General features: G+C 40.5%; 2 protein-coding genes across 4 annotated transcripts; both read left to right on the top strand.

Moving 5' to 3' along the window:
• The first annotated feature begins 1,589 nt into the window (after nucleotides 1-1,589).
• LOC103051462 (galectin-7-like) lies at nucleotides 1,590-6,551 on the top strand. The gene is made up of 4 exons (XM_007443045.3): nucleotides 1,590-1,641; nucleotides 3,967-4,055; nucleotides 4,522-4,726; nucleotides 5,814-6,551. Exons 1-4 carry the CDS (start codon nucleotides 1,615-1,617, stop codon nucleotides 6,156-6,158), a joined length of 666 nt encoding a protein of 221 aa, XP_007443107.2. The 5' UTR covers nucleotides 1,590-1,614; the 3' UTR covers nucleotides 6,159-6,551.
• A 2,726-nt stretch (nucleotides 6,552-9,277) lies between these two features.
• On the top strand, nucleotides 9,278-21,449 carry LOC107326761 (protein NKG7-like). 3 transcript variants are annotated; one of them, XM_088139977.1, is made up of 6 exons: nucleotides 9,278-9,363; nucleotides 12,301-12,393; nucleotides 15,470-15,687; nucleotides 17,575-17,721; nucleotides 19,672-19,785; nucleotides 20,215-21,449. In XM_088139977.1, the coding sequence occupies exons 3-6, from the start codon at nucleotides 15,519-15,521 to the stop codon at nucleotides 20,253-20,255; spliced, it is 471 nt and encodes a 156-aa protein (XP_087996103.1). In that variant the 5' UTR covers nucleotides 9,278-9,363; nucleotides 12,301-12,393; nucleotides 15,470-15,518; the 3' UTR covers nucleotides 20,256-21,449. The 3 variants fall into 3 exon arrangements, with proteins under 3 accessions (XP_087996103.1, XP_087996101.1, XP_087996102.1); XM_088139975.1 differs by lacking the exon at nucleotides 9,278-9,363 and adding an exon at nucleotides 9,370-9,461; XM_088139976.1 differs by lacking the exon at nucleotides 9,278-9,363 and adding an exon at nucleotides 11,985-12,156.
• The last annotated feature ends 57 nt before the right edge of the window (nucleotides 21,450-21,506 follow it).

Genomic DNA, 21,506 nt, shown 5'->3' with positions numbered 1-21,506 from the left:
AAATCCTATTTATACCTAGGACTTGTTTTTACAGAAACAGGCTCCTGGCTCCCACATTGTAAGAGGAGGTCTTTAAGGGCTACGGCCGGTGCCAACACCATAAGGCAACTCACCAACCACAGCTACCCAGGTTCTCTAATTCCAATCATAAAGGTATACAACAGCAAAATAGTCCCAATGATTACATATGGCGCAGAAGTATGGTCTCCTTACTGGAACAGATACAGTCCACTTTCTTGAAATGCATCTTGGGAGTGGACAAATCTACTCCAGCTCCAGCAGTAAGGACAGAGTTGGGTATACCCCCTGTGCAAAGCCATTTAGTAATTAAAGCACTCAATTATTGGCTGAAGATCTTATCTATGGGCCCAGATAGACTACCCAAGCTCTGTTTGAAGAGCAGTTGTATAATATGCCTTCTTGTGCTTGGGTTGTCCAACTCTCAAATGCCATATCGCAAAATGGATTGTCCATCCAATTCCCAGTCCAATCAGATCTGAAGGCCAAGAAAAGTTTCAAACCAAGGGTCATGGATGTGGCTGCCCAAGAGGATATTGCATCCCCTTAAACATGTTAAGTCCTTGAAGTGGCTGGCTCAGCACAAATCAGCCTCCCAGCTAGAAAGTATTTAACAGCTTATATGCCCCAACATCTTAGAAGAGCTTTTTCAAGAGCTTGTTTTGAACAAGTAGACTCCATGGTAAGATATGGGAGGTTCCATGGAGTTCCATTTGAAGAGAGACTGTGTATCTATGGTGCACCAGCTACTGAAGACATTGCACATATCCTCTTTGATTGCAAATTATATCCAACAGAACGGACTGTTTGCTTAGATTCCTAGTTAAGAACTAAAAAATACTGGGATATCCAGGAGAAATTGTCTTACTTTTACAGGGGATGAACTTGCATATCACTAGTAAGACTGCACTCTTTATTTCAAAGGTGATTTTGAAGAGGACAGATTATTTAGATCAGATTGGGGTTAACTGCAAGGGTGATGACTTATTATGAATTTGTTCTACTGTTTTCTTTGTATTTACTTGTATACTTGTATTGTTTTTATACTTTTGATATGGTCATATGACTAAATCAGTAAAGTTTCTGTTCTGTTCAGTTCATTCCCAGTCTTTTGAGATGACCATCATGGCTATTCCGTTAATAAATGGTGGCCTATTTGATCAAACACTGTCTGACATCTTCATTTCTGGGAACAGATTACCCTTCAACATTTCTGCAGGTGGGTGTGGTCAGTGAGTTTAAGTGAACAATGCTATTGTATCTGAACATTTTTGGCCCTCAAAGCCTGCAGTTCTTTGGAAATTGTAGAATGTGATAAGACAGGAAACACACCATACATTTTGGCAGAGGAATGAAGTCAGTAAGTCCACAAAAACAATTTTGTGATGTTTGGCAAACTACAACCTGAAGTTCTTTGGAAAATGAAGATCTTGATAGCTATTACTTATTAACAAGGAGTAAAGAGGCCTCAAGATCTGATTGGTTCCTAGAGCCTCTAAGGTTTGATTTGCATTTTCTGGGATTGAATATAAAACGATGGTTGCTCATCTGTATAACTGAGAGCAGCATCAGACATCAACCCAAGAGTTGCCAATCATGGCTCAAAGATCAGGTGACCACAAGGTGAGTGTTGTCTCAACATTTCAGCTTTTCCTTCTAGGTTTTCTTTAGCAGATTCAGAGTTTGAAAATGAAATGAGTTGAGAAACTGCCTCTTCCTGATCATGTCTGCCCGTCTTGTCAGGTCCAGCAGAAGAGGTATGTTGCAGGTCTCATCTGTTAAGGAGTTACATCTGGCAGGACCCAGGAGATGGACCTTTTCTGCCATGGTGTCCACCCTGTGGAGCATCATCCCCCCCCCCCCCCAAAGTTGAGGTTAGCCCCATCCCTGTTAGCCTTTTGGAAGGCTCTGAAAATGTAATAAAGGGTCAATATTGCTTCCATTCCAATACCCAACTGACATTTACAATCAAGCCCAATGGTTTTACTTAAAATTAGAAAAATTATAACCGTAATAAGAGTGACATAAACTGCATATTTTCCTGGGAAAATAACCCCTAAGTCTTTAATAGCTTCTGAACAATATATAAATCTTTTCCCCACCCCCTACAGCCTCTGGAAACTTCTTACGCAAATTTATACTGGGCTCAGAATAGATAACATAGAACGGTACCAAGTCTACCCATTTACATGATGGTTTTTGATAATCATCGACAAAATAAAAACTGGTCAAATTACTGGTGAAACATGGCATAAGGCCTGATTGCTTGAGGGACCACCTGTCTCCCATAGTATTGGCCCGACTGGATTGATCTGGCAGGGTTGGTGTGCTCCGGGTTCTATTGATTAAACCAGTTCTCAAACTCAACAACTTTAAGAGATGTGGACTTCAGCTTCAATTCATTCTTTCTGTTCCCTTCTGGGCTTGTCTCCTTTGCCCAGAAGGTCTTCTGTCTTGTGCTGTTTTTGTGTGGGTGGTTTTTTTCCTATTGTTTTTGTTTTTAAATGTTTTAATGATTGCAAGCCACCCAGAGTCACTGCGAGTTAGGAGGCAATTAAATTTAATAAATTATTATGATTGGTCGCACAGTCAGCCAGATGTTTAGACTGGATCTGGCATTTTTATCCACCTAGTGAGTCCTTCCCAAGGACCTGGTATAGGCAGATGTTGTTGTTTGATTGTGTTAAAGGTTTTTTTAAAATAATAATAATAATAATAATAATTATTATTATTATTATTATTATTTGCCTTTAGTAATCATACCAGTAGAAGGATGAAGTTAATAAATTATAGTGCATGTAGTCCTTGCTTAGCTACCACAATTGGGACCATCAATTCCATCACTAAGCACTGTGGTTGCTAAGCAGAAAATTCACATGACTGCAACAGACTTATGATGTCACTTCCCTTTTGGTGATTAAGCAAAACTTCACATGACCACGACTTATGATTTTACTTCTGCATTCTCCATTAACTCTGCGTGTCACAAGCCAGTTGGGAAGCGTGCAAATGGTGATCATGTGACCACGAGATGCTCCAATGGTCATAAATGTGCTCTGGTTGCAAAGTCCCCAAATGGTGATCATGTGAACATGGGAGACTGCAACCGTTGTAAATGCAAGTACAGTGGCACCTCGGTTCACGAACTTAATTCATTCCGCGACCCGAATCAAATTTTCCCATAAGGTTCAATGTAAATACGGTTAATCCGTTCTGAACCATATGCATTTTTTTTTAAAACCACAAAAATATGACACAAAGTACAGTACGAAGAGAGAGAACGCTAACCTTGCTCGACGTGACTTCTGGCGTGGAGGACAGGAAGGCAGGTGGGGAGGCGGTTATTGCTTAGAGGGAGAGTCCCCCTCCCTACAGGAAGCCACGACCACGTGTCACGGGAGGGAAAATGGCCGCGGATCCTGTTCATCACCCGATCCAACGTTCGTGAACAGAAGCAAAATTTTGCGAACGGTGCTGTTCATGACCCAAATTGGTCGTGAACAGAAGCGTTCGTGACCCGAGGTACCACTGTATTGGTCCCAAATAGTTTTTTACACTGCCATAACTTCAAATTGTCACTAAACGAGGCCATTGGTAAGTGAGGACTGCCTGTATCACCCAAATGGGTAGAACCTATGTGCATTTGAAAGAATTTATCTTTTATTGTTCAAAGTGCAAATCTTCCAACAAGGTTGTATTAAGATATACTATTTCCGCTAATTAGGATATTTTGTCAGTGATATTACCATGGGTTCATGATGAAAAATCAAAATTGAAGTAATCTTTAATTTTTAGGCTAAGATAACCATCAAATGAGATTTTTGTTTTTGTTTTTTTGTTTTTTAACAAAAATCTTACTAACATCTCCTGCTGAAAAATGTCTGGCCAATGCATGTGGATGATTGGCTCAGACTAACAACGTCCTTCTTGGCCTTATTCCTTCTGCAGAGGAAGCCTTACTGCACAGATTTCCCTGAAGGACTCGCTGCAGGGCAACAACTGAAGATTGAGGCCTCATTGCCCACGGATTGCATCAGGTAACCATAATTCCACCAGCATTTCAGAAGGGTGGGTGGACAGCTGCTATCTTGACATTAAGGCTGTGCAAAGCTTCAAGTGTTGCTTCAGCAGAATCATCCAGTGAACGCAGGTTTGTGTAGTCAGCAGAGATCCCCTTGGATGGAGGAACTCAAATCAGTTGATAAGATGTTCTCCCATGGAATCCTGGGAATCATCGATGACCACAGGAAGCAGCTGGGATGCTTCATTCCTTATATCAGCTGGTCTTCCAGGGCTCTCTGACAATTTCAAAATACTAGTATGAGAAATAGAACCTCAGAAATTGAAACCAAGATATAATGAGATGGGGATTTTGTCAGGGGAATGATGAATCTGATAGGAACGTGAAGGACTGAAATCTCAGTCAAGGTTGCTTTCTTTTCTTTTCTTTTCTTTTCTTTTCTTTTCTTTTCTTTTCTTTTCTTTCTTGTCTGTTTTTTTTAGCTTCATGGTGAATTTCCTGTGTGGTAAGGAGGAAAAAGCCAACAGTGCCTTGTTGCTTTTGTTCAAACTGGGTGACCCTAATATGCTTATACTGAACAACGTCCTGGATAAAACCTTTGGTAAAGAAGAGAAGTACAGTAATGTTCCTATAGCCAAAGGACAAAATTTTGACCTGATTGTCATCATTGAAAAAGAAGGCTACAAGGTATGGGTATGAATAAGGTCATGCAGAAGTCTTGCATTTTAGAATTTAATTTATTAGTAATTTCTTTTTTCTTGCCTCTCTTTCTGGTAAACTCAGGACACCTAAGTAGGGCCACCTTCTATTTTCCCCACAACAACCCTGTGAGGTGGGTTGGGCTGAGAGAGAACAGCTGGTCCAAAGTCACCTAGCTGGCTTTTATGCCTAAGGGAGGACTAGAATTCCAACCAGGTCTCCCAGTTTCTAGTCCAGCACCTTAGTCACTACACCAAACAGGCTTCCTGAGATCAGAGTGGTGAATCTGAAAAGCAACTTGTTCCCTTCCTCCACTGGATAGATGGGAATAAGTAAACTACCTATAAGCAGACCTGGTCAAGATTTCCCTCTGAAAAAAATTCTGTTTTCACTCAGAAAAAAAATGAGGTGGCGGGAATTTCCAAAGTTAGGCAGGAACCTCCCTCAGAAATCCTCATTCCAACCAGGTATTTACATTTCATCAATTGCCAAAGCAAGATGTACATTTCAGCCCATCTACTCAGAGCCTTACAAGAGTCCAGCGGAAATATGTTTCCTGGTTGTCCATGCAAGATAAGCCGAGTTCTTCCTGTCTGGGAGGATTTGAAAACCAGCCTGGAAAAGTGAGATTTATCCAGTTTAGGCTTTTCAAGACCAGTGTTTCCCAACCTCAGCAGCTTTAAGATGTGTGGGCTTCAACTCCCTGAATTACGCTGCCAGAAAGTTGCCCAGGTTGTGAAACCCTGCATGAAACTATTCAAGTGAAGGACTTTTGTAGACATCAGTCAAGTTAGAAACATGGTTATCCTTATCCTGTTGCCTCACTGAAGCCTCTATTATCCTAGCAGGCTGGGAGTACTTTGCAGAATTTCAGGCACAGGTTTTCCACCCTAATCACCAGTTACACTTATTGGAAGCTGATCTTGAGATCTTTAGGACTCTGAGCAGAAAGTAAGAAGAATGGTAATCATGGGTAATGGAAAATGTGAATGTTTTCAATCTACAGCAAGCAATCATTTCCTTCCTTCCTTCCTTCCTCCCTCCCTCCCTTCATTCTCTTCTTCTCGACATCCAGGTATCGATCAATGGTGAGGAGTTCTGCCAACGCAAGCATTACATCCCAGTCGAGCAAGTGCGTTTCCTGCAGGTGGAAGGAGATGTGGATGTCGAGGCAATCAAACTGGCAGGTGAAAAAGAAAACAAAGTCGAAGAAAAAGAAGGAGGAACAGACGAAATTCAGTCCCGAAAAATGTATGCGTGTAAAATGAATTTTGGATCTGCATCAATTATGGCTGTATGTCCGCCATGCCCACCATGTCCACCATGTCCACCATGTCCACCATGTCCACCATGTCCACCGTGGTATTATTATAACGCTCGTGGTTGCTGCCGTTGTGGTTGTTACATCTGTTGTTGCTGATTTTCTTCAGATGTTAAAAAACTGCAGCCATATAGCAGACAAGCTGCCAGTAAAAATTTCAGGTATCTATTGATGACTTGAGCTTCTTCAATACGATTGTCTTCCATTTAATATCGGTTCATCGTTGATATATTCTTCTGTTTCTCAACCAATCACAGTCAAGGGAGGAGGCAGCAATAGTGGAAGATCCTAATATTGAGTCAAATTTCCTTTTGGGCCCTTGGACAAGCATTTAGGACATGCCATTAGTTATTTTAAAAAGTCTATAATTATTCAGGTCAGTCAATAAAGTTCATGTTTTATACATAATGAAAAACATATGTCTCCCTTCCTTCCTTCCTTCCTTCCTTCCTTCCTTCCTTCCTTCCTTCCTTCCTTCCTTCCTTCCTTCCTTCCTTCCTTCCTTCCTCCCTCCCTCCCTCCCTCCCTCCCTCCCTCCCTTCCTTCCTTCCTTCCTCAAATCTAGCAAGTAAATGAAGGATAAAAGAATTCCAAAAACATATCTTTTACAATAAAGAATAAAATGAATAATACTTTAAGCGCGTATCACATATACCGCATCACATATTTCCAGCACAGCACAGGGCCACAGCCTGAGATCCTCCTGGACCTTCTACCAGGCCTTGCAAACAATTCCCAGGACTTTTCTCCAAATGACTATTAATCAGGCATTAAAAAAAATAAATTAGGAGTATATTAACTCATTTACTTTACACGCATGTGTAAGATTAAGATTTGCAGAGATCAATTTACCTGTGAATTGTATTTGTCAGTGAAAACATACATGAATATGGTTTTGTTGGCTAGTTGTTGTCAATAAACTCTCTTAACTCTGTGTTTTGCCCCAGTGTTGCCGATCCTCTCTTGCTCCACCCAGATTTTCTTGACCTCTTTCTAGATCATACCTGTCTTGTTTGAAATTAAAGAAGCCATTTTTCAATGTTAAAGTGTGCAATGACTTTTTCCCCCAAAGCTGGCATGATAAGATATATAAAGGGTTTGATGTGAGGTGAAGAGATCCAGGTTAAATATTTGCTCAGTCATAAAGTTCATGGGGTGGTCATGGTGCATTTTTACACAGATAGCAATCATAGTTTATTTTGGCTTGTTTTGGCTTAACATGAGTGTCAACTCAGCCAACTATCTTTTATTCAACAAATCACGATTCACTAAAACATATCTTGACATGTTAGGTGAACCAAGTTGCTGTTTCTCATCCTGACTTACATGATTGTTGCAAGGCCACAGAAAGTTGAAGAGAGAATCAACAAATGTCTCCATGAGCTCCCTAGACAGAGTGGGAAATCAACCTTTTTTCATCCCTCATTTGACCTGACTTTTTATTAGTATGTCTGCATTTCAAAATACAAATGAAACAGATTAACATATTTAGGGCAATGGGAAGGCCTGGGCGCAGACAAAATATGATGGTTTCCTTCAAGTTCTAGAGTGAGTTCTGAAGATGGTGGAGTAATCTATATACTACTAATACTCGCCTGCCTGTAACCTTCAACTGGTGAAATGGTGTATCAAAGGACAACAGTTTTTGAACCAAGGTACCTCAGATGGGCTACCTTACAATTACAATTTGGGAAATTTGTGGTCATTTCAACAATGCTGTGCTGCCACGCCACTGCCGTCAGCCCAGGTCACATGATCGTCACAGGCATATCCCCGACCTGTTTCCTGCCTCCCTCTGTCCCCTGCACCCAACCGGCTGGCGGTGAGGCCTGACGGGCAAGCACCCATTGGCTGCTTTGGAATCGAGGCATAAATTTGAAATCTCTTAATGGTGGTTGGTGTTGAGGGAATGACTTGGGTTTCTGCTGGCGAGGTAGGGCTGGCTTGGGGGCTGGCAGTCGATGGGTGAGCCCTCTTCCTCCCGCGAGGCAGGGGGCCCTTGGGGGACACGCCAGAATGGAGAGTGGGGCCACAGTTTTCTCATGGTCTGTGGATCCCTTTGTTCCATCTCCCCCCAGCAAAGGGGCAGGCAGTTCTGCAGGTCAATTGAGGAGGAGGGGGAGGCTTCACTGGGGCTCTCCTGAGGGTTGTGAGGGGAGGGAAAATGGCGCAACCCTATATTATATGGGGGGGAGGGAGGGAGGGAGGGAGGGAGGGAGGAAGGAAGGAAGGAAGGAAGGAAGGAAGGAAGGAAGGAAGGAAGGAAGGAAGGAAGGAAGGAAGGAAGGAAGGAAGGAAGGAAGCTGAGAGGAAGCAAGGAAGCAAGGAAGGATTTCTGACGCTCCCTACCAGCTTCCCACAAACAAAGTCAATGGGGAAGCCAGCAGTAAGTCACAAGTCACTCCCACTCCCACTGCTTCTTTGCCCTTGGTCATTCTGTTTCTCCGTTTAGGTAAGGAAATCTCTCTGAAATGATGACCCAACGGGTCACAGTTTGTCTAGTCCATTCTACAAATGGGTTTTAAGTGCTTTTTAAGTACTAAGTACAATCTATTAGTAATACACCTTCCTTATTTGGGCTGTCAGACTAGAGAGAGAGAAGTGTTGTCTTATGTCATACTAGAGGTTCCATGACTCCATAACCTCAGAGGGGGGCTTCATCAAGCATATATTCCTATGGTTTTACACATTATGGCCACAAGGAGGCAGTGTATGACTGGTTTTGTCCTTATTCCCAGCAGGGGGCCAAAGAATATACTTGTTTTTCTGAAAGAGTTTGCTGGGCTCACTCAGTCTGGGTTGACAATTTTCTGAGAATAATGGGAAGGAGAAGACCAGAGCTAGGGTTCTTCCCATCAAGCTTTTGTAGTTAGATCCTGAAGAGGCCAGCAATAGCTGGGGAGGACTGAGGGATCACCTCCTCCTTAATGGAGCCTCCAAAACAACCAATCTTTTGTTGAGGACTTGCTGGCAGGTCAGAAGTAGGAAAGTGACATCAGGCTCGGGCGACAAGCTGGTTGGTCAATTCCTGTCACAACCAATGGATCAACATTAGGCTGATCTGAAAAAAGTGGACCTTGCACATGAGGGTAAACCACTAGGAAGGAAAAAAAATGAGATGGAAGGATGGAAGAGAATCAAACATAGGAAAAAGCCAACACATTTACCCCCCCTTTAGATATGGAGCAGTCTTGAAAAGAACGGAAACTAACAATATAACTGCACGAAATGACTCAGAATGAAGTCAAACCCTATAAGGGTGGGGAGAGAATCTGGACATCAGACTCATTATGTTTTAAAAGAGGTATTGTAGTTACATGTTAACATATAGTAACTGGGGAGTAGAGCCTTACTCCAGAGAGTTATCACCTGCAGAAAGGCCAAGGAACATATTCTAAGCTGGTGAGATAGTATTTCTTTAGATTTTTACAGGAGGGAAAATATTTTCTTTATTTCTTTAATCATTTAAGGGCTGGCAAATTTTATGCTTAATGAGCCCCAGGAAATACTGAGGGGGTCTAATGACTAGTTTATGAAATCAGTATTTTACACTTGACTCATTCAGACAAGGGAAAGGAAAAATTACATCTTTTTTGCTTGTTCAATAATACTTCTAAATTCTATTAGTTTTCTAACCAATGAAGTTAAGAGACCTGGTTTATTAGCTCAAAACGTCTTGAGAAATCTTGAACCTCAGGATACACCTAGGCTTCTTAAAATGTTCACTAATTTCTTGTAAATGTGATCACTTGTCAGTTTGAATGATAGCACTCTGGGTGAATGGAGGGAAGGCTTATGACTTTGAATGGAAGATGTGTTGGAATTAAATATAAATGGAAGGGCACAAAAGAAAATGGGCTATTGAATCCAGTTGTCAGAGCTTCTGTAACAAACCTTTAAATTTCAATAAGATCTGGGGTGATGTAGTGCTAAGAGGTGCTTCCTGAAGATGAACAGAAATAGTTCAAGACATTGTGGGGAAAATTTATGTGAAAAAAAAGTGAATGTCTTGCCTAGAATGATGTTTTTGTTTCAGACAATACCTGTTTTGACAACCGATGCAGCATTTAAACAGTGGCAGAAGGATACATCTAAATTTGTGTGGCAGGGGGGAAAACCATGAGTTAAATATAAAGTGTTACAAGATACAAAGGAAAGAGGAGGATTGGGTTTACCTGATTTGAAATTGTATTTTGCAGCTTGCTGTTTGGTTTGGATGAAAGAGTGGATGTTGCTGAGAAGTAGAAGGCTCTTGGGGTTATAAGGACATGGCCTGAGATTTGGGTGGCATGGATAATTGTGGTAGGATAAAGTCAAGGTTAATGTGGATTTTAAAAATCATTATGTGAGACGTGCCATACTGAGAATATGGAATAGACTCTATACAGTCTATACACTCTATACAGAGACTTCTCACAAGGAGACCATAAGACAGCAGTCTCTGGTGGGTTTCAGAGCTCTGGGAATCAAGGAAAAATCATCCTAACTAAGCTGTGTTTTGGCACCTTCAAACGGACACTGGGTTCACATACTTCTTCTCTTAACCACCTTAGGAAATTGCTTGTGAATGGCTTTTTGGATGGTAACAACCTTCATAAGGGCAAGTTTCATTACACCAGGTGAACTTCCTTCTATCCTTGATGAAAGAAATTTCGTACAGGTTTAAGGACTTTAAAAGAAAAAAAAATACTTTTGAATAAACAGCAAAAGGGTGGCTAGAATGGCGATTTTGGAAAGTTATAAATTAAGGGGCCAAATGGACTTGAAGCAAGTTTCTGAAATTAATTACAAGAATACTTCCTGTGGGTTATTTAAAATTTTACAAAATATATATATGAAGATTTTGAAACTAACTATAAGAAATCTTCCCATGGGAAAGAATTTTTGATTAGGAAAAAAAACATGATAGGAGGGGACTTTGAAGTTGAAAATGGATTTAAAAGTGTCAGGCTACAAGAATGATACGGAAAATGAAGTTACACTGGATTTACAAATGAAACCGGCTTGTGAAGGAGTTTCTGCGAGGACACAAAGAAAAAATGAAAAGAAATCAACTTGTGGGACACTATTTGAAGGGATTAAAAATCAAGCTTCTTAAAAGTAAATGGAAAGAATACACATCGGGTTTATTTGATCAAGGTTAAAATATATGTTGTTTTTAGTAGCTCTTAATGGACTTTTTTTTTTTTTTACTAGGACCAAATGATGATTTTTCCTAGGACCAAATGATGAGGCTTAAACAGTTATTTATAACTCCCATATAAGATATGGGAAGATTTTTTTTTTTTTTGCTGTATTTTTAGAGAAAGTGATAAGTTACTGTGTTTAAAAGTAAAAGAAAGAATATAAAACTGATTTATTTGATTAAGGTTAAATATGTTATTATTTCTGGTAATTCTTAATGGGCTTTTGCTGAATAGGACTGAATGATGAGATTTTATAATTTGTTTATTGATAAGAGATGAGATATTGGAAGAAGAGATCTTTTATTGAAATATCAGAGAAGATGATAAGTTACTGAAGTTGTTTGTACTTGTCTGGAGGGAGGGGGAGTCATTTCTTTATATATCTTTTTTCTTTATTATTATTTTTTTTTCTCTGCACTTTTCCTTTTTTTTTCTTTTCTATTTTTCTTTTACTTTTTTCCTTTTCGTGCATTTTTAGCTTTTTTCTTTTTTTCTTTTTTCTTTTCTTATTTTATATGAGCTTGTATTCGTTTTTGTCTTCCTTTTTAAAATCTTCAATATTTATATACTGGATATGTGAGGGGAAAATTATTAGTAGTTTTTTTATATGTTTTAATGTAAGAGAGTTCATTTAATAAGGCCTAGATAACTGATGTATGACCTGTGGGGGCATTTACGGGAAATAAGAGGAACTAACAAAGTGAAGGAAATTACAAATATGTTGACGAGAACAGAAGGCTAAGCAAAGGGCACCGACACGACACGTGTCGACATCTGTGCTGGGAATGATCTGATCATCATAATATGGTTTGTGGTTTAACGGAATAAAAAGGATAGCAACCAGGTAAATGGCACCTCTTGAACAAGCTGTCAGTTTGATGGCTCGGGCAAGCAGGTCGGCATTGCAATGTGTAAGTACCTTGTATGTTGTGATTGCATTTATTTTTATGCTGAATTTTATTTTCAATAAAGTTTTGGTAGAATTTAGAACTTTGAAGTGACTTGTTTTATGGTGTGTCTGCCTTCCATGTTTAACGTGGCTTTTTCCTTGACAGTTTTGGTGCGTTGGCCGGGAAAGGACAAGCTGAGCATTTGCTCTCAGCTGCTCCTTCCTGGAACTACCCACACCGTTGCTTCAAAGGTCTAAGGTAAGAATATATATTTCAAAAGACATTCTTTTTCTGAGAAAATGTTTGAGATTTTTCTCTCTTTCCTTCTGTCCACTTCCCAGAAAAAAAGAAAAAATGTGGAATCTTCTTTAAATACTCTCTGTTCTTTCAGAGTCTCCCATTGCAAAGGTGAGAGGAATAGTTAGCAAGTAAGTCCGGGAGTGGAGAGAACTTGATTTAAATGCCAATATCCACTTTCGCTGAGTGAATTTGAGTTGGGTGCTTTCTCTCAGCAGTAGCTACCTAACTTTTAAGTTTCTGAGCAGGATAAAATGGAGAGGGGCTCTCTTCTCTCACACAGGGAGAATTACTTTAGCTCTGGAAGGAAGGACAGAATATAAATGGCCTTAAGGCCTTTGTACAACTTGCAGTTGTTTCTCCAGCAGCCACAGGGCTTATACTGAAAGGAGACGAGGATTCCAACTTCAACCGCTTAAAAAATGGAAACGTAATTGATTTCATAACCAGGCAATGGCTACTGGCAGCACAAACAGTATTCCCTATTTTTGAACTTCCGACAACAGTAAATGACAATGAGGACTCTCTAAAAGAAACCCTCACCCAGCTCACAATCAACCAAACAGCCCTGCTGAGTCAATGAAATCCCACAATTCCTGTGATCTAAAAGCAGCCAGCTGTGAAGACAAGGTTGATCCTACTCTTGAACTCAGAAAGAGAGAGAGAAAGAGGGAGGGAGGAATGAACAGGGAGATTCAAACACATGCCCACAAAGGGTGAGAGGCAGGTGCCAAGCTCCCAAGAAATACTGGACAATGGGCAAGAAAGTTGTAGATGTTTCCTTCGGACTAATCAGATTGTCCTACATATCCAAAAAAACAAAGTAAACAGAAGAAAATAAGAATCTAGAAGTGCAACCAATCTGTTCCTAGCCCAGCTGTGTGTTTATTTATTCAATTTATATAGCTGCCCATCTCAGATCAGTGATTCTGTGAAAGGCGGCTGATACAGAAGGCTGAAGGGCTTCCATCCAGAAGAGACAGCAAACAAATTCCCTCACTCTACCATCCCTACGGCTGGATCATAACTGGTCCCTCTGACATATAAATGTAACCTCTATATTTTAGAAGGCAAAGAAATTGGTTTTACTTTTCCTTATATGTATCACTGAGGGAATTCCAGCAGCATTTTGGACTCCACATGTCTTACAAGTAGCAAGACTGAACTCTTTTCAGATATTCAAGTCCATGTGAGGGAGGTCAGCAACCATCACTGATCACTGTTAACTTCTATGGCAGTTCTGATTTTCGATCATCCATGCCAAGTGATAAGAGGCTACTAGCTGACTGTGAAGTGAGGCAGAGCAGAAGGCTCAAATGGTCCAAGGTGGACACCAAAGCAATAGCTAGCTTTCTGAACTCAGAGCAGGCCCAGATTTGGAGGAAAGCCATCTCCTCACTGATCCAGGTCCTGGTGAAATTCTCACTGATTATACTAACCTGTGTTTTATGTTAAGAAGCTTCCTAATAGACAACTTATTTGATAGGAACCTACAGCCAATAAGACCTAACTGGTTCAACTCTGTCTACACATGAGAAAGATATTAAGGGCAACCATGCATCTGGCCCAGAGATATCCTACCCCAAAATAATCATCCTAAAATGCTAAAGCACAGTTGCCACTACAAGAATTTAATAACCACCAAGAAGGCCCAGTACAAGGTAGCACTTTGGTCACAACTAGAAATATCATGGAAAGAGACCAACTCAATCATATTTTAGAATACCATATCTGGAATATGGAAGGAATGCAAGTTCCTATTTGACATTCCCATTCCAGCATCAACATGGGAGAATTTTTATGCTAATCTATTTGCTAACCCCAACCAGGGCTCCTCACATAAGTAGATGCTGTGACACTAATTCCTCAAAACCTTCCTCTCTGACCACCAGTGTCAATGACAGAAACTAAACTTATTATGGTTGCTTGCACAGTCGGTCAGATGTTTAGACTGGGTTTGGCATTTTTATCCACCTATCGAGTCCTTCCCAAGGGCCTGGGATAGGCAGATATTGTGGTTTGACAGGTATCATCGCAGGACATAGGCTGTTCCAAGTAAAGCTGCGTTTTGCAATTGACCAATGGTGATTTTGTCAATGCTGATGGTCTTCAAGGAGTGCTCCAGATGTTTTGGGATTGCACCTAAGGCACCTATAACTATTGGTATTACCTTGCTTTCTTTTGCCGTAGTCGCTCTACTTCTATTTGCAGGTCTTTATATTTTGTGATTTTTCTCCAGTTCTTTCTCTTCTATTCTGCTGTCTCCAGGTATTGCAATGTCCACTATCCAGACTTTCTTGTCTTTCTTATCAACAATTGTTAGGTCTGGGGTGTTGTGTGGCAGATGCTTGTCTGTTATTATTATTAATATTAATATTCAGACATTGAATTCTAACAAGATGCCCGGTGAAGACTTTCTAACTCCAGAACACTTTAGGATACATACTGACTGGTGGGTCCCATTGCTGGCAGGACTGACTTCTTACATAAATAACAGAGGCCACATCCTAGTAGAATGGAAAATTCCCATCTAGTCCCCATATACAAAAAAGGAGACAAGGAAGATTCCCAAAACTATAGGCCCATCCGTCTTATTTATACAGTCGCCAAAATGTATGCAAAACATCTTTTGAGCAAGATATAGGACTGGATGTGGGGGGAAAAAAAACCTCTTGGTGGAAGAACAGGCTGGATTTAGACTGGGATGTTCCACAATAGACAACTGTTTTACTCTACAGCACACTGTGGAATATACAACCATTGGCAAGAAATTGTTTACCATCCTTATAGCTTTTGACTCCATAAATAGAAATATCTTGTGGAAGAAACTGGCCATGTTAAACATGGAACCCAGACTCTTATTTCTGGTAAGGCCTTCTACTCAAATACCTACTTGAAAGTTCAATTTTCCCAGGGAGTTTACCATGCACTAAAATCACCCAATAAAATTCTTAACATACAAAGCAATTAAGATGTATAACCATAAATGATCAAAATAAGGAAGTATCAATAACATAAAATCAATGTTTTCCTCCAGTTCCATCAACAGACCATTTGGTGGTGACAGACCAGAGCACTCTGTAGAAATGAATGCCCTGCATATTGGTGTAGCAGTCTGTTCCTGCATCAGCCTTCTGTTCCTGCTCCTTGCCTTGGGTTCAAACAATTGGATAGAGAATTCAGTCACCAGTATTGGTCTGTGGAAAGTGTGTGTAAACACAATATGTACCACATATAGTATGGATGTGGTGCCAGGTAAGATCTCCTCTGTCTTTGTGGAGAAGAAGCACAAGGGTCTTCTTATGAGTTCCTTAGTACTATTTTGACCTGAAATCCTGGGGAGGGCTTAAGGCTGGGAAGACCTTCCCAGTTCAACTAAGGGCCAGTCTTGTTTTTTACCAGGTAGGACAATCAGGAAGTTTCATCAAGATACTCTCTAGGAGGGCTGAGAATGCTATAGAGGAGAGTTAGGTAGGAAAGGACAGGTTATATGATTCAGTTATTGATCCAATCCCAATCCAAATACAAGGAATTATTAAAGACTCTATAGAGATCAATGAAGGGAGCTTGGGCTCAGCTTCATCAACTTCATCAGCTTCTCGGTTGGTTTCCAAGATTGGCCATCTCCTGTTTGCCCCCAGGTAGCTAGGAGTAGATGTAAAAGGCAGAGGGAATGTCCTTGAGGGACAGGAGGAAGAGCTGCTGCCAAGGCAACAGTTAGATAAAAGAAACCTGAGTCCTAAGGCAGAACTGTAATATATGCAAACATCTCCAACAATCTCCTCCCTAGTTCATACAAAGATAATGGGAGGAAGGGGAGAGCTGCATTCAGACTTGTAAGATTCTGTTACTATAATCTTACAATAAAAATAGTATTGGTCTACATGACTTTGGTTTCATAGTCTGGTCTATCGTGAAGGGTTGGCAGTGAATAGTATGCAATTTCTGTATGCAGAGGATCTATTTTCCCACCATATGTAATAGCTACTGTTAGCTTTATCTTCCATCAATTTGTCCAATCTTTTTTTTTTTTTGAAGGTAGCCCAGTTTCAATCTTGCACTACCTGTAGACAATCCAGTGCTATCTTGCATGAAAAAGTTGAGTCAGTTAGGATGACACCTTAGATCCCAGATGCCAGGCATACTGTAGGCATTCAATGTAAAGGAGAATAGGGTGACACAAGCTTTTGTTAGGAAAAAAATGATGGATTGCATCCTAGTTCATTGCGGGAAAATATATTCACGTATTTATTTAACTTGGTACACCATCAACTACAAAAGGAAAAGAGGAATAAAGGGTGATAGGAAGTATTCTGACCAGCGGTGGGGGGCATGGGTGTCTGCAAGGGGAGGGGGTAAACAAATGACAAAACATGCATCACAACATCATGGTGCAAAGTCCACCTCTTTTACGTTTGCCTTGTGACATTGCATCCAAGTATCTCAGGGCAGAACTTGCCTCATGACATCACAATGCATGCTTCAGCATTTTGACCAAACCCTGATTTCTGCTGTCAGCTCTTCGAGGTTATCCGGACTTCACAAGAAGACTAGAACTGCAGTAATATTTATTGAGATAGCCTATATTAACAAAATCCTGCAGGTCTGCTCATGTTTTCCTGCCCTCCCTCTCACACCCCAGTGAGTCAAGGAGGAGACAGCCTGAGTCTCTTCCCAAGGCTGTCCTTTCCCAGAGCTTAAGGAATGCTTCTGCCCTTTTTGTTTCTGTAATGGCTTCTGAATATTTCCCTCAAGGCCATCTCCATGGCTGTCTACATCAGCAGACACCCATGGGGAGGAACAGAAGTTAGAATGAATGATATGGAGAAATCTGATTAGAGCAGTCTGTTGCAGACCTAGTATACTTGGGTTACAAAAATCACAGATGGCAGCAAAAAGAAACAGAAAACATGAGAACATGTGTTGCCTTCCCGTAGGCAGGGCAGATATGGTAATCCAAATGTTTTTTGGCTGGCTATGTCCCACACTGGAGCCATTATGGGAATGAGCACTCATCCATGGCAGCCATTTTGTGAGAGTGCTCCTGACATGGTCTCAATATTCCAGATGTGTCACTGTTCTGAGATGTGCAGAAACCCCGGCCTTTAATTCTTACCTTGTCTCTCCATTGACTCCCTACAGCCTATTTCCATGCCACCCGAGCCTTCCTGATTCTGGGGATGATTGCTGGAGCTGTCTCTTTTGGTGGCCTTTGCATCATGTTTAGTCAATCCAAGATTGGCAATATCTCCTTGAGCTTGGTATCATGTATTGCCAGCTTTACTGCAGGTATTATCTTTAATAAGAACCTTTACAAGAATCTTTTCCCAGATATGATTCCTATCCTTTGTGTTGCTTAACTCAATACCATCAGCAGTATTTGAAACTTCCCCAGATTTGTGCCAAGAAAACTTGAACTGAAAAGAACTTCAAAAGCAGGCAGAGTGTAGGATCTGGAATGGTGGTATGTGTGAAATTTTTCAAATTATTTGATAAAGAGTTCTTTAAAACAAACATATGGGCATCTTACAGATGACCGCCCAGGAGAAAATTCTCTTGAGTTCAACAGAACTCATGTCCCAATATACTGGTTGAAACCTTACTCTTATGAACTGTTTTTTAATACTTGGAATTTGGAATGGCGGCAGGGGGGAGTTTTCAAATTACTAGTGTAGAGTGCTTTCAAAACAAACAAACAAACATATAGGCTTTGAAACCCTTCATTTCATGAAGTTCTATTTTTTAAAAAAATGGTAGTGTTATCTACCATCTCAGGAGATGGTAGCACCTACCTGTCCTTGGATGATCTCAAAAAATTAAGTAAAATTGAATCTGCCTAATATTTGATTGGGAAATCACCCCAAAATCCCAGAGATGTAGGCTAGATGGGGAAGTTGAAAAGGCATTCCAAAAGAAGACCAATCACTTACTATTGTTGCCAAGACTGCAACAATATGGACAGGTCTATCCATGATGATGATGATGATGATAAAATCAGAAAGATGCAAGGCAGAGTACAAAGTTAAAACATCAAAAAAAAAAAAAAACACACAAGACCAAATACAGAAATTAAAATATTGGGGAAACTGTATATAGGTAGTAGGACTTATGACCATTTGTTTAACGACTATTCGAAGTTCCAATGGTGCTGAAAAAAGTGATTTACAACTAATCCTCACATAACTGTCACAGGGTCCTCGTGGTCACGTGACCAAAATTTGGGTGCTTGGCAACCAGCAAGTATTTACAATGGTTGCAGCGTTCCACAGTCATGTGATCGTTATTTGTGACCTTTCCAGGGGGCTTCCAACAAGCAAAGTCAATGCATTTGCTTAACAACCACAGCAAAAAAGGTTGTAAAATCAGGTGCAACTCACTTAACAACCACATCGCTTAGAGACAGAAATTCCAGTCCCAACTGTGGTCGTAAGTCAAGGACTACCTATAACTCTAATTGTACCAACTACCCATCATCAACCAGACGGGATTACCCCAGCCTCTGGCCTGTTTGAAAAGCCAGGTTTTTAAAGCTTTTCTGAGGGACAGCATGGTGGGGGCCAAATGAACCTCAGGCCTAGTGGGTATTTTCAAGGGCGGGAATAGCATCAGAAAAGGCACGGCTCCAGTATCTCAGAAGTTGGCATTGTTTAGTTGATGGGAGATGGACCATGCCCACCTTGTCTGATTTTATAGGATGGACAGGGACAATTGGAGCAAGATGGTCCCATAAAGAGCCAGGAACCAAATAATGAAAGGCTTTATAGATGAGAACCGACACCTTGAATAGCACTCAGAAACCAACTGGCAACCAGTGCAGTAGAGATGTCAGATGGACATACTGAAGTGCATTCGTAATTACTTATGGACCACCTTTAGTTTCCAGTGCATCTCTCCAGTGTATCTTCAAGTGTGGCCCCATGTACACGAGCCCAGACAAGAGGTGACTAAAACATGAGTGATTGTGAGAAGTGTCTGTTGATCCAGGAAAGGATGCAGTTCAGTATTAGAAGAGATTTATAAATGGAAAAATCTGTAACTACATTTTAAAATACAATTGGCAAATCAACCCCTTCTCTAATGCCAGCTCCTGAGACTGGAGCACATATGAAGAACTTGGACTATCCCAATGCAGTAAACATCCCAAGAGGCTGCCTCCTTCTTTGTAGTGACAGCAGAAGAGCCCACTGGTATCTTCCATACTTTTGAAAGAGATGTTTCTACCTCCTTTTTGATTTCCAGCCCTCTGTGTCATGATTGCTATGGCCGTTTTCACAGCAAAGGCAGATTCCATCGCCCCATATGGATGGTCTTTTGGCATAGGTTGGGCCTCCTTTCCTTTGTACCTTATAACTGGTAAGTATATATTGTGTATACGCTGGTAAATTTTTTTAAAAAAATACATCTTTATGCATTCTGTATATTTTTACAACTGCTAAATGTTTTTCATGCTGGGGTGGGAACTAGCCACTTTTCCCTGGCTGGAGAGGAATCAGCAACATCTAAACATCCGAACATCCAGATATTTTGGATTACAGCTCACACAACCTCACACAGTTTAAAAGGCACTAAGTTACCCAGTACACCTGATATCAGGAGTATATGTGGTTTAGAGAAATAGCTCTATTCTGGACCATTGACTTTTGAGGGACAGAGCTTGGTCATAAAGAAACTAATAAAGAGATGAGCTTGAGTCCAGAGCTCCATAGGTTCCTGGGTTGTTGTTTTTTTTAATTCTACTTCATCTGCTGTGTGGCTAATCCATGTTTTTTCCCCTCTGGACAGGTGGGCTTACTTATAAATTGCATAAGGATGAAACAGCTTAGGAGAAATACGATGCTGCATTTTGAGATGACCCTTGAAGCCACATTAGTAACCTGGGGGCACAGAGAGTGTCCAATCAGAATTATATGCACTGGAACAAATTCATACATTTATAAGACAAATGTGGAAGGCAGAATAATTACTTTGGATTTAGAAGGCGGCCATGATTCCCCACCCCCAACCCCACCTGCTTTTCTCTAAAATATTCAGTTTCTTTGAGGAAGCAGGAGAGTTGTATTCACACAACATGCTTAACCAGGTCAGTTATAAACCTAGTGGCTGTGCTCAAAGAACATGCTAATTTGATTAAACTTACTAAGCTTGATTAGTTTGATCCTTGGCTAGTTTGTACCTGACAGGGGCTTAGTATAAGCTTAGACTGGCCAGTTTAAGCTTCAGCATATTGTAGAAATCAAGAACATGTATTAATCCAAGAATTAGGGTAAGTGTGTTGTGTGAAAACAATCAAGGGGTCGCTTAATAAATTCATTGCTTATTTCAGCTCGACTGATATCGCTCACTCCAGGTCATTTGGAACTGAATGTCCATTCCTATACAAAAATCTTGTGCTCTGTACTTGGCAAAGCATTTTTCAATAGAGCAGCCATCCTGCGCATTTTGGGTGGATAGCGTGCCTTCAAGTGAAGTTTCCTCTCCTCACTTGTCTGGATACGTATTTGCAAAAACTCACATGGCAGAGCTCTTTCCATATCACGTTGGTGTACTCAAATTGTCAAGTGTGAAATGTGTGAAATTACTGGCATCCCTTCCTTCCTCTGCTGGTGATCAAGGTTGTAGAATGGGAGTTCTCTGGCTACAAGCCCAAATTCACCTTTGCTGCATCTCAGATTTCCCCCTTTTTCTAGTCATGATATTGCAGCTTTAAAATCTGATTTTCTAAAATCAGAGTTCTTGTACTTTCTGGACTTGGATAGGGAAATCCAAAATATTATATAATTTTTGGCATACACTCTCAGGGTACATCATTTTACAATCTTGTCTGTATGAATGAAGTCATCTTTCACCATGTTCTTTAACAGAATCTTCAGTTCTGAAAGTTTTGGGGAAAAACCAATATTTACAATTTGATTGATTTAACATAATGAATGCCACTACTTTGAAAGATGGTGGTTGAGTGTTTTTATCTCAAAGCTTGTTATGTGCAAAATGTATTCTTCAATAAAAAGGCATAAGTATTTGCAGTGTTTCGTGAGAGTTTCACTGGAAAAGGGAAACGTGGTTTGATTCGGATG

Source organism: Python bivittatus, unplaced genomic scaffold (assembly GCF_059951505.1).
Source record: "Python bivittatus isolate LINGU-HERP-01145 unplaced genomic scaffold, Pbiv_v1 ctg000310_np1212, whole genome shotgun sequence".
In the NCBI taxonomy this organism is placed as follows: domain Eukaryota; kingdom Metazoa; phylum Chordata; class Lepidosauria; order Squamata; family Pythonidae; genus Python; species Python bivittatus.
This window is presented reverse-complemented; position numbering and strand designations above follow the sequence as displayed.

Excerpts from the sequence above, each read along its gene's own strand:
- LOC103051462 (XM_007443045.3), top strand. The coding sequence starts at position 1,615 with ATGGCTCAAAGATCAGGTGACCACAAG. Across the intron at positions 4,056-4,521 it reads TTGCCCACGGATTGCATCAG|CTTCATGGTGAATTTCCTGT; the intron begins GTAACCATAATT and ends TGTTTTTTTTAG. Across the intron at positions 4,727-5,813 it reads TTGAAAAAGAAGGCTACAAG|GTATCGATCAATGGTGAGGA; the intron begins GTATGGGTATGA and ends CTCGACATCCAG.
- LOC107326761 (XM_088139977.1), top strand. The coding sequence starts at position 15,519 with ATGAATGCCCTGCATATTGGTGTAGCAGTCTGTTCCTGCATCAGCCTT. Across the intron at positions 17,722-19,671 it reads TATTGCCAGCTTTACTGCAG|CCCTCTGTGTCATGATTGCT; the intron begins GTATTATCTTTA and ends TTTGATTTCCAG. Across the intron at positions 19,786-20,214 it reads TCCTTTGTACCTTATAACTG|GTGGGCTTACTTATAAATTG; the intron begins GTAAGTATATAT and ends CCCTCTGGACAG.